The 15,617-nt window shown below is 35.7% G+C and overlaps 1 protein-coding gene across 1 annotated transcript; it reads left to right on the forward strand.

The window, feature by feature from the left end:
* Positions 1-25: 25 nt before the first annotated feature.
* LOC124161880 (SUMO-activating enzyme subunit 1) lies at positions 26-13,504 on the forward strand. Its single transcript, XM_046538130.1, has 6 exons — positions 26-248; positions 510-681; positions 771-1,063; positions 8,128-8,294; positions 9,880-10,024; positions 12,648-13,504. Exons 1-6 carry the CDS (start codon positions 154-156, stop codon positions 12,886-12,888), a joined length of 1,113 nt encoding a protein of 370 aa, XP_046394086.1. The 5' UTR covers positions 26-153; the 3' UTR covers positions 12,889-13,504.
* The last annotated feature ends 2,113 nt before the right edge of the window (positions 13,505-15,617 follow it).

Consider the following 15,617-nt stretch of genomic DNA (forward strand, 5'->3'; position numbering starts at 1 on the left):
AAACTTTCGCCGGGCTTGAAGTGCATTGAAGAGCGGGGAGAACAAGCGCATAGCAATCCTAGGCTGGGTTACGTATTTCGTACTTATTTGAAAAGTAAACTACTGAAGTTTATACATCGAGTGTGATAGAAAGGCTTAACTTACTATAGTAACATGGTTGAGACCGTTTCCGGACATGAGCTGACCGAAGATGAGGCTGCATTATATGACCGGCAAATCAGGCTTTGGGGAGTAGAGTCACAGAGAAGGTTACATATTATCCAATGGTTGCAAAACATTTATGCATGACAATATTTAAATTAAAGTAGCTTAACTTCCGCAGCATGCTCGGTTTTTTGTGTTAGCCTAAGTGAAATTATTTTGCCATGTTATTCGATGTGGCTCACACTCTTCGGCAATCAAGGAAAATTTAACTAATCTTATTTATGTATTATTTGTTGAGTTGACATGAAATATATTTGTTATTTTCGTATTATCCATGTCGTGACATCGCTGAAATTTTATTTCAGGCTGAGGGGCGCGAATATTTTGCTGATTGGAGTGAAAGGGTTGGGTGCTGAAATATGCAAGAATATTGTCCTAGCTGGTGTCAAATCTATCACCCTCCTTGATTATGGTGCGCTTGCTGAAGAAGATTTTGGTACTCAATTTCTGGCTGCAAGGAGTGACGTTGGAAAGACTGTGCGTCATTACCAATGCTGTTTTCATTTCAATTTTATCAATTGATTAAGTATTTTCGCTAAATTTTATCGTTATGTTACCATTTTTAGAGGGCTGAAGCTTCCATCACCAGAGCACGTCGTTTAAATCCCATGGTGGACGTTAAAGTAGCACCACCAGCTACGGGGGATGCCGAGACGGACCCCTCATTTAGACCTGACAGTTTTTTCTCTGAATTTCAAGTTGTTATCGCTACTGGATTGGGAATGTCGTCGTTGTTGCGCCTCAACAGTGCATGTAGGAGAGCATCTACTGAGACAAATAAAATATGCTTCTTTGCTGGCGATGTCTTTGGATTCCACGGATTCCTTTTCAGTGACTTACAAGAGCACGTTCATGTGGAGTAAGTATCATTTCATAATTTTGTGAATTTACTGCATATGTTGATTAAGTATATCCTTAATGGTTGAAATCAGCTCCAAATTTTGGAGTACAACTAAGTGAGTATGTGTATTCGACTGCATTATGTACTAGTAATGCTTGTTTAGCTTGGAGGAAAGGAAATATTTGTACAATACTAATTTAATAGTACATTATGGGCTTCAGTGTGATTGCATGCTGTAGTCTTCATACCCACATAGCACAAGGACATCTTTAGGATGTCCGGTGACTGTCTGACAAGTGGCCTGCGGACGTCCATAGGCCATCTGCATGCCAGAGGATGTCCGCTGCATGTCAGTATAAAAGACTGCCTAAAGGCCTGGTTACACGGTACATTAACACGTACAAGTTAATGTACGTTTGTGTGAAGAATGATTTTGGTGGAACGGAACATGTACGAATGCATGAACCAAATTGGAACAGGTTCTATTTTCTGTGCATGCATTCACACAAGTTGGGTGGTTACACGGTGCATTTTGGCGTTCATTCTCGAGTGCATGCATTTAGACATTAACACTAGGAGGACGGGAGTTTCGCGCTACCTAGAAGGACGGCTAGGGGTCATTTGACCCCTAAAATGTATTTTGGAATAAAACGCCTAATTTTCAACCAATATTCAGTTTAATCGTATTAATTGTTGAATCAGTTCATTAAAAACACTATTTAACATTATTAAATATTATTTCCATCGTCAAAAGTTAATAACAATTATTTTAAAGAATCATGAATTAAACCATAATCTAGTAGTCGATTGCAAATCTAATAATGAAAATATATACACTCAATACAAAAGTTGTGTTACATGTTTGAACAATAGGGGTACTGGGTTTACAAAATTTGCATAAAAATTTTTTAAACTTATTACTTTGTTGTAAATCTCAGACAGACAGTATTTTTTCAGCGCTGTTTCCACAAAATATATTTTTGCGCTGAATGCGTTCATTGGACGATTTATAAATCTACACACTAACCAACAAGCCACTTAAAAGCGTGTGGCAGAGGGTGTTACCACACCAGGCATTTGCACTTGAAAAGGAATTTGGAAAATGGAAACGAAATTGGTGCAATGATTCAATTTGATGGTATTTGGCACCTTTTTCTTTTTTGTGCCCGTGGAATTATGGCTGTTGGATTTGGAGACGTGTAAATAAATTGATACGTACTATCCATCATATCTACTCCCACTTTGTTTTTATTATAAAATAGGATGGTCTCTAGTATTCTTTTATTCGTTTCGGAAATAGTGTCGTCTAAGATCATGCTGCTGAGTGAAAGTGCATTATTGTTCTAGTTTGCCTGATTCTACCTAAGAGTATGGCCTAAGGTAATATTGAACACTCGCGTTGAATGGATTACATGGCTATTTTAGGGGTCATGGATATTTTCGCATCACGGCTGTTTTTTTCAGATCGTCCATGCAAGAGAAGTTTTCCATTTTTTTATGACTTTCTGCCTGCTGGATGGATGGGAAATAATTGTTACAAGTTACATTTATTCCTGAATTCTTGTATGTTACGGTCACTTTAGTAGCTATTTATTTCCCCAACGCTTGATTTGATGGCCAATCATCATCTTTGCCACAATATGGAAATTCATTTAGGGTGTATTTTCATTTCACATCTGTCAAAACCCAGTACTCGATTCCAAATCTGTCTGGTTTATTCGGAATTTACCTCATAAAAGGACAGCTGCATTTTGTTGGAAAGAGCTGTGCATTTGCTATCATGCCAAAGTCGCCATCGGATTCACTATCTTGGACTTCGTCGCTTCCATCACACGCAGATGTTGAAGGATTGGTCAGAATGTCCTTGAACTGATGTTTACAATTCACTTCCAGACTGCTCTTCAATATTCCCTACAGCTATTTGAATCGCGACGATTCTCTTCTCTTGATATATTTATCGACTTCTTACTTTCTTCCTCAACTCACTACTGATATGCATGCAAAAAAATCTACAAACGGAAGCACATTATGGTAGAATCTTCTCCAGTTGCATTGGAGGTAAAGAGAGCTGGAGAGCATTAGAAATTCATACAAAAGGACAAAATTCTCAGAAGTAACGCTAATTGCCATTCGAAAGGCAGGGACTCAACCGCCAACCGTTTCCTGATTCGTATCTTCCAGGAAATTACAGTAATGCTTCTTTTTCGACCTACGTGCGGATTGCAAGGGTAGAATTTACAGTAGAATTTTAGTCCACCCAATTCCTCCGCTCTCTCAGAAAGAGACTGGATTTTTCCCCAAGACACAGCGTGCGGTCGACCCGCCCCAAACCCCGACGGGGTCAGGCGGCACTAATGCTGGACACACGGCAAAGGGGCTAGGTCAAGTGACAGTGCCGTCAGGCCAGAAAAATGAAAGTTATGCGTAAACCTGATGAGTCGATATTGAAAATAATGTCTCTAAGAGCTCTGAATCTTGGACGACGGAAAAAAAATTCTTGGGATACGTGACGATTTTCCAGTGTGGGTAATACAATAATCATTGAACAATAAATAAAACAAAATTAAAATATCATAATTACATGAATTTATGCAAATCAAGGATTGAAAAGGTTTTATTTCCCTTTGCTGCCCAAAAAATATCGGAAGATTGTGCACAACAAGTCGCTATGCCTAAGTTTTCGAATACAGATAGGAGCCCTCGGGACGAAACTGGAATTGAACCGGGTACTTCCATATTCAAAATGAAGTAAATCATCTACCACACTAGCCTCTTGCTGATTATATTATATACATGGCACTAAAGTGCCCACGGGCAAGAAAATAGCGCGAAAACCAGTTGTGGGTCAAATGACCCCTAGCCGTCCTTCTAGGTATAACACGTCATAAAAATTTAAAACAAAACATTATTGTTGAATTTTCACTAATTTATCAAAATATAGACCAAAATGAACAAAGTCAAGAAGTTTCAAAATTAAAAAAAATATTTTAATAAGAGAAAAATAAATTTGAATTCTGAAAATGGGTCAAATGACCCCTGTCCTTCTAGTGTTAACCTGTACGTGTTAATGTATCGTGTAACCAGGCCTTCAGGACACTCAAAGGACACATTCAGGTTTGGACTGAATTTCGTTTGTTACCAATAAATAATAGGTCTTGATTAGGATTTAAATAAATAAGGCATTGATTTCATATAAATTATTTATGTATTAGACTTCTTTAGTACAAGAAATTACATAAATCTTATTTTTCTTCTTCCCCTGCATGTGCTCCTTGGTGTGCCTAATCCAATTTCTCACAGTCACCTCTACGTCTTTTCCAGGGGCAGGCATGATCTTCTGCACTGCTCCTGTAATGATGAATTTTATAATAACACGGTTTCCTATTATTTTTTTACTGCCTAAATTGAAAGATTGTTACTCCTGGAGTACATATTTCATGCTTTTAGATTTATAAAAAAGAATTATCGGAGATTATTGGAACTTTCCAAAAAATCCTATAACAATGAGAGGGTAATTTCATCTAGTAATAAGTCCAAAACATCTTGGGATATTATTCGAGAGTCAACGGGAAAGTTGCATCAGCACATTCTCCCTAGAATAGCTCAATCCAGTGATAATGCACACATTGATATCACAAATTTAGCAAATGAATTCAGTAACCTTTTTACAATTACACCACCGTTACCCACCTCTCTTACCTCTTCTGCAAACTTGCTCCATAGTCCAGAGTCTAGTGCTTTTTCAATTTTTATTCATCCTTGTACGGAATCGGATTTACAAGCTATAATTTCAACCCTAGCTAACAAAAACTTTTCGGGCCCTGATCACATCCCAGGGAGAATATTATATCTCTCTTATAGATGCATAAAGGAACCTCTTCTATTTCTGATTAATGAATCCCTTACTCAAGGGATTTTCCCATCTTCTCTCAAGCATTCCATTATTAACCCTTTATATAAAAATAAAGGCTGCCCCAATAATTTGGATAACTATAGGCCAATTGCTAAACAAAATGTCTTATCTAAAGTATTTGAAAAAGTATTCTACAACCAATTAATGTCTTTTCTGGATAAATATGCCTTAATCTCCTCAAATCAACACGGCTTCCGTAAAAATCGCTCTACTACATCTGCTCTATTCCATGCCACCGACTTTATTTTGTCATCACTTGACAACAATCAAAAAACTGTAGGAATCTTTTATGATTTCTCCAAGGCATTCGATTTTGTGGATCACTCTCGGCTACTTCGTAAACTTAATTATTTTGGAGTGAGAGGCATTGCCAATAAATGGCTTCAGTCTTACCTCAGGAATCGGACACAGGCTGTCTCACTGTCTGTAAATGGCAGTATATACTCCTCCAAAAGTACTTCTACCACCGTAGGAGTTCCTCAGGGTTCAATCTTAGGCCCAATCTTATTTTTAATCTACATAAATGATTTAGCTCATTCCCTCAGTAATATTCCAGCTTCTAAAGTCATATTATATGCTGATGATACGAATATTTTACTTTCTTCTCCAACTCAAAATGACATTATTATGAGCTCTAAAAATGCAAATGATAGTATTTTAAGCTGGTGTACAGCTAACAAATTGATTTTAAACACACAAAAGACACACACTGTTCAATTTTGTGGTAATAGCAATGTTCTCGAGAGCATCCTAATTAGATTGGATAAAAAGTCTATTGAGAATGTGTCCCACACAAAATTCCTTGGTGCATACTTATGTAGTAATATGTCCTATGAGATGAACATTGACTTCTTAGCCAACAAACTAAGTTCAATCTGCTATCTATTAAGACACCTTAGGAACTCTGTTGATTTAAATATTCTTCTTACATTGTATTACGGTATCTTTTATTCTCGAATGTCATACAATATAATTTTTTGGGGCTCATCCCCTCATGCCTCCAAGGTGTTCACATTACAAAAACGTGCAATTAGAATCATTGCAAAAAAACCTTTTGATGCTCCCTCCAAGCCTATTTTTAAAGCACTTAACATTCTTCCACTCCCGTGTGTATATTTATAATAATTTTAATTTTTGTACGTTATAATCTTGATTTGTTTATGCTCAATTGTGATGTTCACAAATATGAAACTAGGAATTGTAATAACCTTCATTATCATTCCATTAGGACTAGCAGATCAAAGCTGGGCCCACGCGAGCTGGGCCTCAGAATTTATAATAAACTTCCTGCGCATTTGAAATCAATTCAGTCGATGGAGTCATTCAAAAGGAAGTTAAAATCTTTTCTTCACGAGAAGAATTATTATTCTGTTAACGAATACCTATTTCATTCCTCCTATTAAGCATTAATATCCTGTGAACATACAATTATTTATAATCTATTATATATATATATATATATATATATATATATATATATGCATTTTTTTCCTTTTATGACGTGTCTTATATCTTTTGCTGTAAGGTCTCTAGACAAAATAAATTATTATTATTATTATTATTATAAATGACGATATCTATTTTTCACGATTAAATGAAAACTGAAAATTTTCAAGCGCATGAAATTGCGATGGCTAAGTATTAATGCTGGGAAAAGCCTGTGTGACAGCAGCTGCTGTGTGAAGCCACCTGGGCGCGAGGCTATGGGCACCACTATGATGCAGGCTGCTTGCTGCCGAGCATGGCTGTAGCGTAGAGAACACTGCTAGCGGGTAGCGCTTGGCTTAAATAAGGATTATTAATACCCTATCAAACGAATGAAACTTAACGACCTTATGCAATTTTAATAAGTGATTATTAAGAGATGTTTTCCTAAGCTCTGTACCTCATGCATGCGTTGGTAATCTCGGACTATGTTTAATTCCTGACTACCTGTATAGCATTTCCCTGTGACATCACGTGGAGTGGCATCGCATGGGCACCAATCCAGCCTTTTTCAAATGAGGTTAAAATAGACCATTAAAATTCGTCTAAGCTGGGATTTCTAAAACCAAATAATTTGTGTATTATGAATACACTAATGTTGGGCAACGAATCGCAATCAATACCTTTCGTTTTCTTTGGTGAAGGAAACTACCCTATTGTGGCATTGTAGCAGGGCATCGTCTCTTGTAGATAAAGGTCTGATAGCATAAGACAAGGAAGTCAAATTAAAATTGCGAAACCTGAAAAAGTAGGTCCTGAACATTTGTGGAACTTCTTTAAAAAAGCTATATGAAAAGCTATTTAATACATTGGAAATATGCACTGCATTCTTTGATGTGCCCACACGTGAATGGGATGAACATCGTGAATACAAGAACGATTTGCAAATTATTCGGGGTATTCAAGTGATAAATGATTGTGCAGAGAGAGGGGTGAAACTAATTCAAGATTTTAAGTCAGTTACATGTAAGGAAGAGAGCTTTCATAATTTATCACTAAGTGTGAATTTTCATCGTAGCATAACCCCTAATTTGCAAAAAGACACTTCAATTGCCAAATATTGAGTGTCAGTGAAAGATTAGAAATACACTAAAAATACATTTTATTTTGGTTAATATGTATTGAAATTCATGGACGGAGTGATAATAAATTGATCACATAGATTGGAAATATTTTCATGGCAATTAAATTCTTTCTAACGTAAGCACATTTCTTCGGAGGCCAGGTCTTGCCAGTAGGAGACTTTGCTGAGGGGGTGGAGGGGAAGTCTGTACCTCAGGCTGTGAAGGCTGTACCTCAGCGGCACCACGGTGCAGGGTAGTGCCCTGGGGGGTGGATTGCATTACGATGGATGATATCTCCTAAATGCTTAGAGATAGGTCAAAACAAACTGAAAATCGGAAGTAAAGGGCTTTACTATTACATGGGGGTAGCACTTTTTTGGCCCCAAAAAACTCAATTGAGGGCCCTTGGGGGCACGGGTTGCTGTTATTTTAAGGTAACCAAATTTTAACACGTGAATATAAACCTCATTTTGAGACTAGGAAAACATAACTTTTCTCAATTCTGAAAAATTAGGGCCAGCCTACTGCCGAGGCCATAATGTGCTTCCTACATGTGTCAGGCTTTAATACCAGTTGAGAAGGTTGCCATTCTATTCCCCACCTTATTTGTGTATTTCCAGAAAAACTCAAGCTATAATTCCAGGAAATACAAAAAGTGGTGTGCCTGCAACTATAACCTCTAACACCACAGTGACGAAGCATTTTGTACCTCTTGAGGAGCCTTTCTCACTTACTTGGAACTCTGGAAACCTTGCTAATGTTCATGATTCCTTCTTCCTTGTTAAAGGTGAGTATTATAGGTAATTGTTCTTTCTTTTTCAAAAAAGTTACAGCTTCAATTCACATTATGAATAAATTTTAATTTAATAAATCAGAAGTAAGCTGGAATGATACCATGATTTACGTAGTAGTAGCTACCCATTTGTGCACCACCCCTAGAAATTGGAAATTTAAGAGTCGACTTTGTTCTTCATAAGTCAACTTTTTTTGCAGTTGACTTGTCTTCAAAATTAGTTTTTGACTTATTTTGTATACTACTTTTTACTTACAAGGGGAGACCATGTACCTTGCTCCACCTTTTTCAATGCCGTATTTTTATGGCATTTGAAATGCGAACATGTCTCGGAACTGGTAGTGATACCATTGTATGGGCCTTAGTTAGCTGTAATTAATTAATTTTCATGCAGTACTTTTAACAAGCCCTATATAATTCCAAGATAGTGCTTCATCTTAAAGATGGATACACTAACAAGGGTTGGTGTGTGCTTGAATGTTAATTTTTTGTATTGCTTAAAATGATCAACTTCCAAATTAAAAATGAAAACCACTTCTTGCAAGAGCACATGGCATTAAGGCTCATGGCAAGCAGCAATATGTGTGAAAATGCAATAAATAAAAACCCAAAATAAATATAAATTTCCCTATCTCTCGAACACTTGTAATTCATATTACCTACTCCAAAGGGACTTTACATACGAAGTACCTACGTATGTACTAAAAGAACCATTCCAAAATATTATTTTACATAAAAAATAGGATGAAGTAAAAGTTGATTATTTGAAATGCATGTGCTTACCACTTCCCAAAATCTTCAGTATCTCTTACAGCATAATAACAAGAGCACCTCCTACGAATGCCATTTCTTCAAAATAAGCCACAGTTATTGCTCCCCTTTAATCTTCAGTATGATTTTGAGAAGGGTAGCAAGTAAAGTTTTCATATCTCCATGTTTGAAATGACACTGCTTAAAAATACCTAAATGCCATTATGATGATAAAAAATTTCAATCTCCTTATTCTCTGTGGAAGGGTTTTAATCATTTTTTTGGTGAACAAAGTACACCTTTTTTGTGACTAGTCAACTTTCAGTTAGTCTAACAATAAGTGTTTGAAGTCAAACTCAATGATAACGAATGGAAATTATATGCTCCCTGGAATTTTCAATTTCTGGACAAATATAATAACTATAATTTTATCTGGACTATTTTATTCATCTTCACCACCCCGAAAACAAAATTTAAGTTTTTACTGTGGGGAAATCTTATGAATAACAACATCGTAAGATGATCTAAAACCCCGGCTTTGGATAGGAGCAACCTATTCAGACGGGACTTGAACTCAAGACCTTCAGTTTGGCAGATGAGAACTTTACCCTGCCGCCAACAATGTTCCCTACTTAATAGTTAATCTATCAACCTACAGTTTGCTTTAAAAGTTTTTGTGGTAACAATTCTTTGATCTTAATTTTGATTCTTGTGTGCCCATGATAATTTCATGCATGCAGATGATGAAGATGTGTTTACGGAATATTTTAAGTTTGTTCCTAAATTTTCTTATAAATATTGTTAATTTTTCTATTCATTATTTTTCTAGTACTTTTGACCTTTCGTGATGAGAATGGTCGAAATCCATCCATTTCATCCAAGGATGCTGACTTGGAGAAATTGAAAGCTATTCGGAACAGATTGCTTTCAGAAACAGGTGCTCCAGAGGACATAATTTCAGATTCAGCCTTGGAGTAAGTAATAGTTGATAATTTGTAGATGAGTCATTCCACCTCTTTATATCAAACATTTGACTTCCAAGGTCTTTGATTTTGATAAAATGTATGTATGATTGCATGTAAAAGGCCTGCAACCAATTAAAAAAATGAACGAACAGAGACTGACCCTGCAAGAGTGTGTGAGAGATAGAGAGAGAATTCATTAATCAAGCACTTTCTCTGTATTGTTAGAACAGGAGCTATATGTCAACTTGCATCCTTAAATTTGCAGAAGTGCTCACAATACAATTCATGGATCTAAACTGTGGGTTTTAAAATGCAAATTTGCATGTGCATCCAGTGGATGAGTTTTAAAATTATCTCAGTCATGAGATAAATGTAACATAATTTTTTTCCCCTACTATTATTGTTTATATCTAAGATGTTGAGTCGGATTTTCTCTCTCTTCACTCTCTGCATTTGCTGTATAGCCAATTTTTACTTTAAATTATGTATATTATTACTCAAAATATTAAAGAAGAAAATATTTAAAAAATGTATTCAAGAATGATGCACTGCATAACAGACATAAGTTTGATAAGGAAACCACGAAGAATTTCTGCCCCTGAAAAAGTCATGGGTAAAATTTGAACTGATGCCATTAATAGGTTTGAAGATGTGTATAAATCATACTGATATAGATACAGAGTGATTTGAAGACTCAGACTAATTCAGTGCAAAAATATAGTGGTCCTCAACCCCATCATGGTATTATTTGGGTTTAATAGAGAATTTTGTATGAATATTTTTATGGTATACGGTAACTTAGAGTTGAAATTCCTCATGACACGTCTTGAATACAGGTTTGAACACAGTTAATGATTTGGAGATATTTTCTATGGCAAAAAATATGTAAAAATGATTTTAATTCTTCTTAACTGGGAAAAACCTGAGAAAATTTTTTTCTATCCATTATTTATTACATTGATTGTGCTGTTAGCTGGGAAGGGTAATTAGGATATAAAAATATTAAAATCCTATATGGAATGTTAGGTGAGTAACTCAACGCACACTTGTTGTATTAAACATACAATAATAATAATAATTTATTCGCTGAAAGCAATACAATTGCATAGTTTCGTCAAGTTACATTACATAAAGGATAAAAACACAAACAAACGATGGCAATAGAACACAGTATGTACGCAAATGACAATTAAAGATACATCAGGACAATATTTAATACATTAATTTACATTTAAGTTTTTCCTTACATACAACATAACTCATTTAAGTTTTTCATTACATACAGCAAAATTTCTTCAACAATTTTAGGGGGGGGAGGAGTTGTTGGTCTCTATCGTCACCGGAGATGAAGTGTGGGTATTTCATTATATCCCTGAAACAAAACTCTTAGGTGGCAAACGCTTAAAGATCGACGATGAAGTCCGAGCAGAGGTCGCACACTTCCTCAACGGGTTGGCAGGAGACTTCCTCAACTTAGGGATAGAAAAGCTGGACCACTGTCTTTGAAAGTGTGTCGAAAAAAATGGAGACTACGTTGAAAAATAATCAAAAGTGTAAGCTTTTCTATGATGCGAAAATTAATATAAATAAACAAAGTTTTGTATTTGTAAAAAATATGGGAACCTTACTTTTGGTACAATCCTCGTATTTAGTAAGTACTTGTAAAGTTTTGTATTAATTTTCTCAATACTCCACCTCAGATTTGTCCAAAAAATGTATTGATATTATTTATTTTAATCTGATAATCAATGAGCCAAAACTCATGGATATATAAGTTTTGCTTGGATGAGGTAGCAGGAATTTTATCATGGAAGGCACTCTTTCGGTAAAATATAAAAAACTTAAGATGTGTAGAAATCACACAAATAGGTAATATATTTTCCCAACAGAATCGTTTGTGATTTAGCTTGAGGTGGATATGCGCAACCATAGAGTAATGTTGATCAAAAACTGAGACCATTTTGTTGAATTGAGCTGGTGTAACTCATGTAATAATTCAGAAAAATACTTCAAATATTAAGGTCAAAGTAAATCAATGAAGTAATTATGTATTAAGAGTGTCATTGCCATGATCCATTTTTCCTGATTCCTGAGATAATGATTTTTTGTTGGAGGAGCTATGGTGTGTTGTTTTAACCCATTCGCATCTACAAGTGTGCTGGTATGTGGCTTGAAGCTTGCCACAAACACCATAAGCATAACGGTATGCAGCATGCTTAGTGATATGTATCAGTTGATCCTTCTGCTGTCGTACGAGTTTTTTTAAATAAGTTTTTGGCCAGATAGTGTACCTGATAGTAGCCACCATCTGGTGGCTATTTAGAAAATGTTTTCCATTGTAAAATGCCTTAGAAATATTTATAATTCAACCAAATGTTAGAGCAGCTAAATCTTAACAACATATCAAAATATGGTCAAAATCTGTCAGCAAATACTCTACTAATGTCTTACTTAAACCAACACTACAAACGTGTTCAAATTCTTTAAAAGTCAGCGGTGTTTTGGGTCGATTTAAATCCCAGGGGATGGATGCAAATGGGTTAATCATTAAAATTATCTCAATTACAGTTTGTGATTATTATCATTAAGTTTTGTTATTGGAGCTCTTTATGTGGTTCAATTTTCATTTCAGGAAATCTTATGGGGAAGCATGTCCTGTATGTGCTATAATGGGTGGTTTTCTAGCTCAGGAAGTGGTGAAAGCAGTGTCTCAAATGGATGCTCCCTTTGACAATTTCCTCCTCTTTGAGCCCGATGTTTGTGAAGGTGTTGTGTATCGCATTGCAAAAGACACTGTCCATAGGAGTTTTAAGAAGTCCAAGAAAAAGGATCAATCGCCAGCTTGCACTCCTTCAAAAAAGATGAAAGTGTGATTTTTTTTCTTATTTGAAACCCATTTTTCTTTAGATTCCTGACAGATTTGTGAAGAATTTCTGAATCTACAACCATGTGTTGTACTTTGTAAGTATTCCTAATGCTGTGATGAAGAACATTGAACCATCATAAATTTCATGTTTATTCTGCAAAACATCACTGTTTGGTCTTGAATTGATATGAGACTTCTTTTCATTGATGTTAACCATCCCACAGGGCTAAAAATGAGGGTATTGCATTTCTTAATCTGTGAAGTGTGTCTTATGCGGCATTAATGAGTGCCAGTGGAATTTTTTCATCAGAAATTTCTCATTGAGTGTTAATGTATAAGTAAGTAATACCATAAGTATTTACTACTAAACCTGTTTTATTTGTGTACTGAGGGGTTGTAAAACATGCCTTAGTGTCAAAGTAGGCACATTATATTTTTTCTAAATATGTATTTGAATTGATAATTGCTGTAGAAATTTATCATTACCTACTTATCATCCTTGAACTGATAAATCATTTTTTTTCTGTAAAATTTTTAAAGTACAAACATTTCTTATTTTTACTGCTGCAGATTCCCTTTGGTGTAAGAACTTAATTTTGTGAATGAAGAATTTTTGGTTACTGTAAGCTTTTCCTTCATTTTTGTTCGGTTTGAGGAGAGATGTGAACTCCCTTGATTTTTGCTCTGCCAATAACCTTGAATAGGAGATTTTACTTTTAGATGAGATCAGGCATTTTTTAGGGGAGGCATGAATGTGTATTTATATTTATCTGTAGGCAACTTATGAAGAACAATTTTACTGCTGTGTAAACTAAGAATTTCAATATCCAATTATCTATTGATTTGGCAAGTACCATTGATAAGTTGAATATTAGTGTATAATTTGTCTACATATATTTATTTTTCAAGTAATGCTGGGCTTTTTGCATTTTGTTTCAAGTCAGACAATAGGGTGGTTTCCTATTATTTTTTTATTGCCTAAATTGAAAGATTATTACTCCTGGAGTACGTATTTCACGCTTTTAGATTTTTAAATGACAATATCGATTTTTCGCGATTAAATAAAAAGTGAAAATTTTCTAGTGCGCGAAAATGCGACGCGTAAGTATGAATGCCGGGAAATCTCTCCGCGTGACATATTTCTGGTTCCCGTTGCCGCCCTGCGAGGTGACCTTAAGGCGAGGCTTAGCGCTGATACGACGCAGGCTGCTAGCGGGTAGCCTAGTACCCTGCTGGCTGGTAGTGCTTGGCTTAAATAAGGATTATTAATAACTTATCAAGCGAGGAAAACTTTCCGACCTTAGCCAGTTTTAATAAGTGATTGTTAAGACATGTTTCCCTGAGCTCTGCACCTCATGCATGCATTGGTAACCTCAGACGATGTATAACTCCTATCTTCTCCTATAGAAACTAGGTCCCTGTGACGTCACGTGTAGTGGCATCGCATGGGTGCCAATCTGGCCCTTTTCAAATGAGGATAAAAATGGACCATTGCTATTCGTCTAACCCGGTATTTCTAAAACAAAATAATTTGTATATTATGAATACTCTAATGGTGGGTAACGAATCGCAATCAATGCCTTTTGTTTTCTTTGATGAAGGAAACCACCCTATTGAAATGAGCTGAATTTGTGCAACTCTTTTGCCAAAATTGATTGATAGGTTTTGTTTTGTGTTTGAATTCTAAATTTTATTTTCTCTTCAAGTCTTCCTTCTTAGGTTAATATAAAAATATCAGTCTATTTTACCAACTAAACCAAAATACTTTGAATCATTGCAAAAGGCGTACAAATTCTAATATGTACTACATTATCATCATAAAAATTATTCAAGGACATAAATTCAAGACCTGCAAATTGGATTTTCAATGGCTTGCAAGCTATGCTTGTGACAGCTCAAATCCATTGATAAATAAATATGTAGATTGAAACTTTGTAAATTCCACACATCTCTATTTGGTGAACTCTGACTTTTATTTATTTATTTAAAATTCCCGGCAGCTGGACAAATCTGATAGCTGAAAGTGAATGCATTTTACAGTTATGCAATCAGTGTGCATGTAGCTATTCATTTACTAGGAGGCCAAAACCAAAGTAAAAAATGGTATATGAATAAGAAAAGGATGAGGGGGGGAAGGTATTAAGTTACTTGGGAACCATAATTACCAGGAATGATTTAGTGAGATGCCGTTAGTGAAGAAGGCATTCTTATGATCTACTCACTTGAGGATGCAAGCATAGAAGTTACAAAATATTTCGTAAGGTCTTACAACTGGATTTTTTTTTGGGGGGCTTCAGTTTTGATATTTGGACAGCCAACACAACCAAGGTCCTTTGGGCAGCAAGGTAAGTGTAGCAAGAGAAGGTAGAGAGAACATGACATTGGATGTCTATTATTGAATGGTGTCAATAGGGCTGTTATGTACCAACCTATTTAGCTGATGAATTCCTGAACTTAGGCACATTAACTTCCACACGTGTTATGATTAGGCATTGCTCCTCCACAGAAACCACCGCCAGGTTTTGAACCTGGGCCCTCAGAATAAGTGGTTCAAGTTCAATCCAAAATGTAATCCAAACCTCTACAGCTATACTGGATGTTATGTAGTCCTGGTTATTACCTGTTCATCTACATACTATTGATTAGCCTTTTAATTTTCATAATACCCATCAGTAGCAGATCCAGAGAGGGATTAGGGGAGATAAGGTCCCCCCCACTGGGGATATCCAATTTGCA

The sequence above is a fragment of the Ischnura elegans genome, chromosome 7 (genome assembly GCF_921293095.1).
Source record: "Ischnura elegans chromosome 7, ioIscEleg1.1, whole genome shotgun sequence".
Taxonomy (NCBI): Eukaryota; Metazoa; Arthropoda; class Insecta; order Odonata; family Coenagrionidae; genus Ischnura; species Ischnura elegans.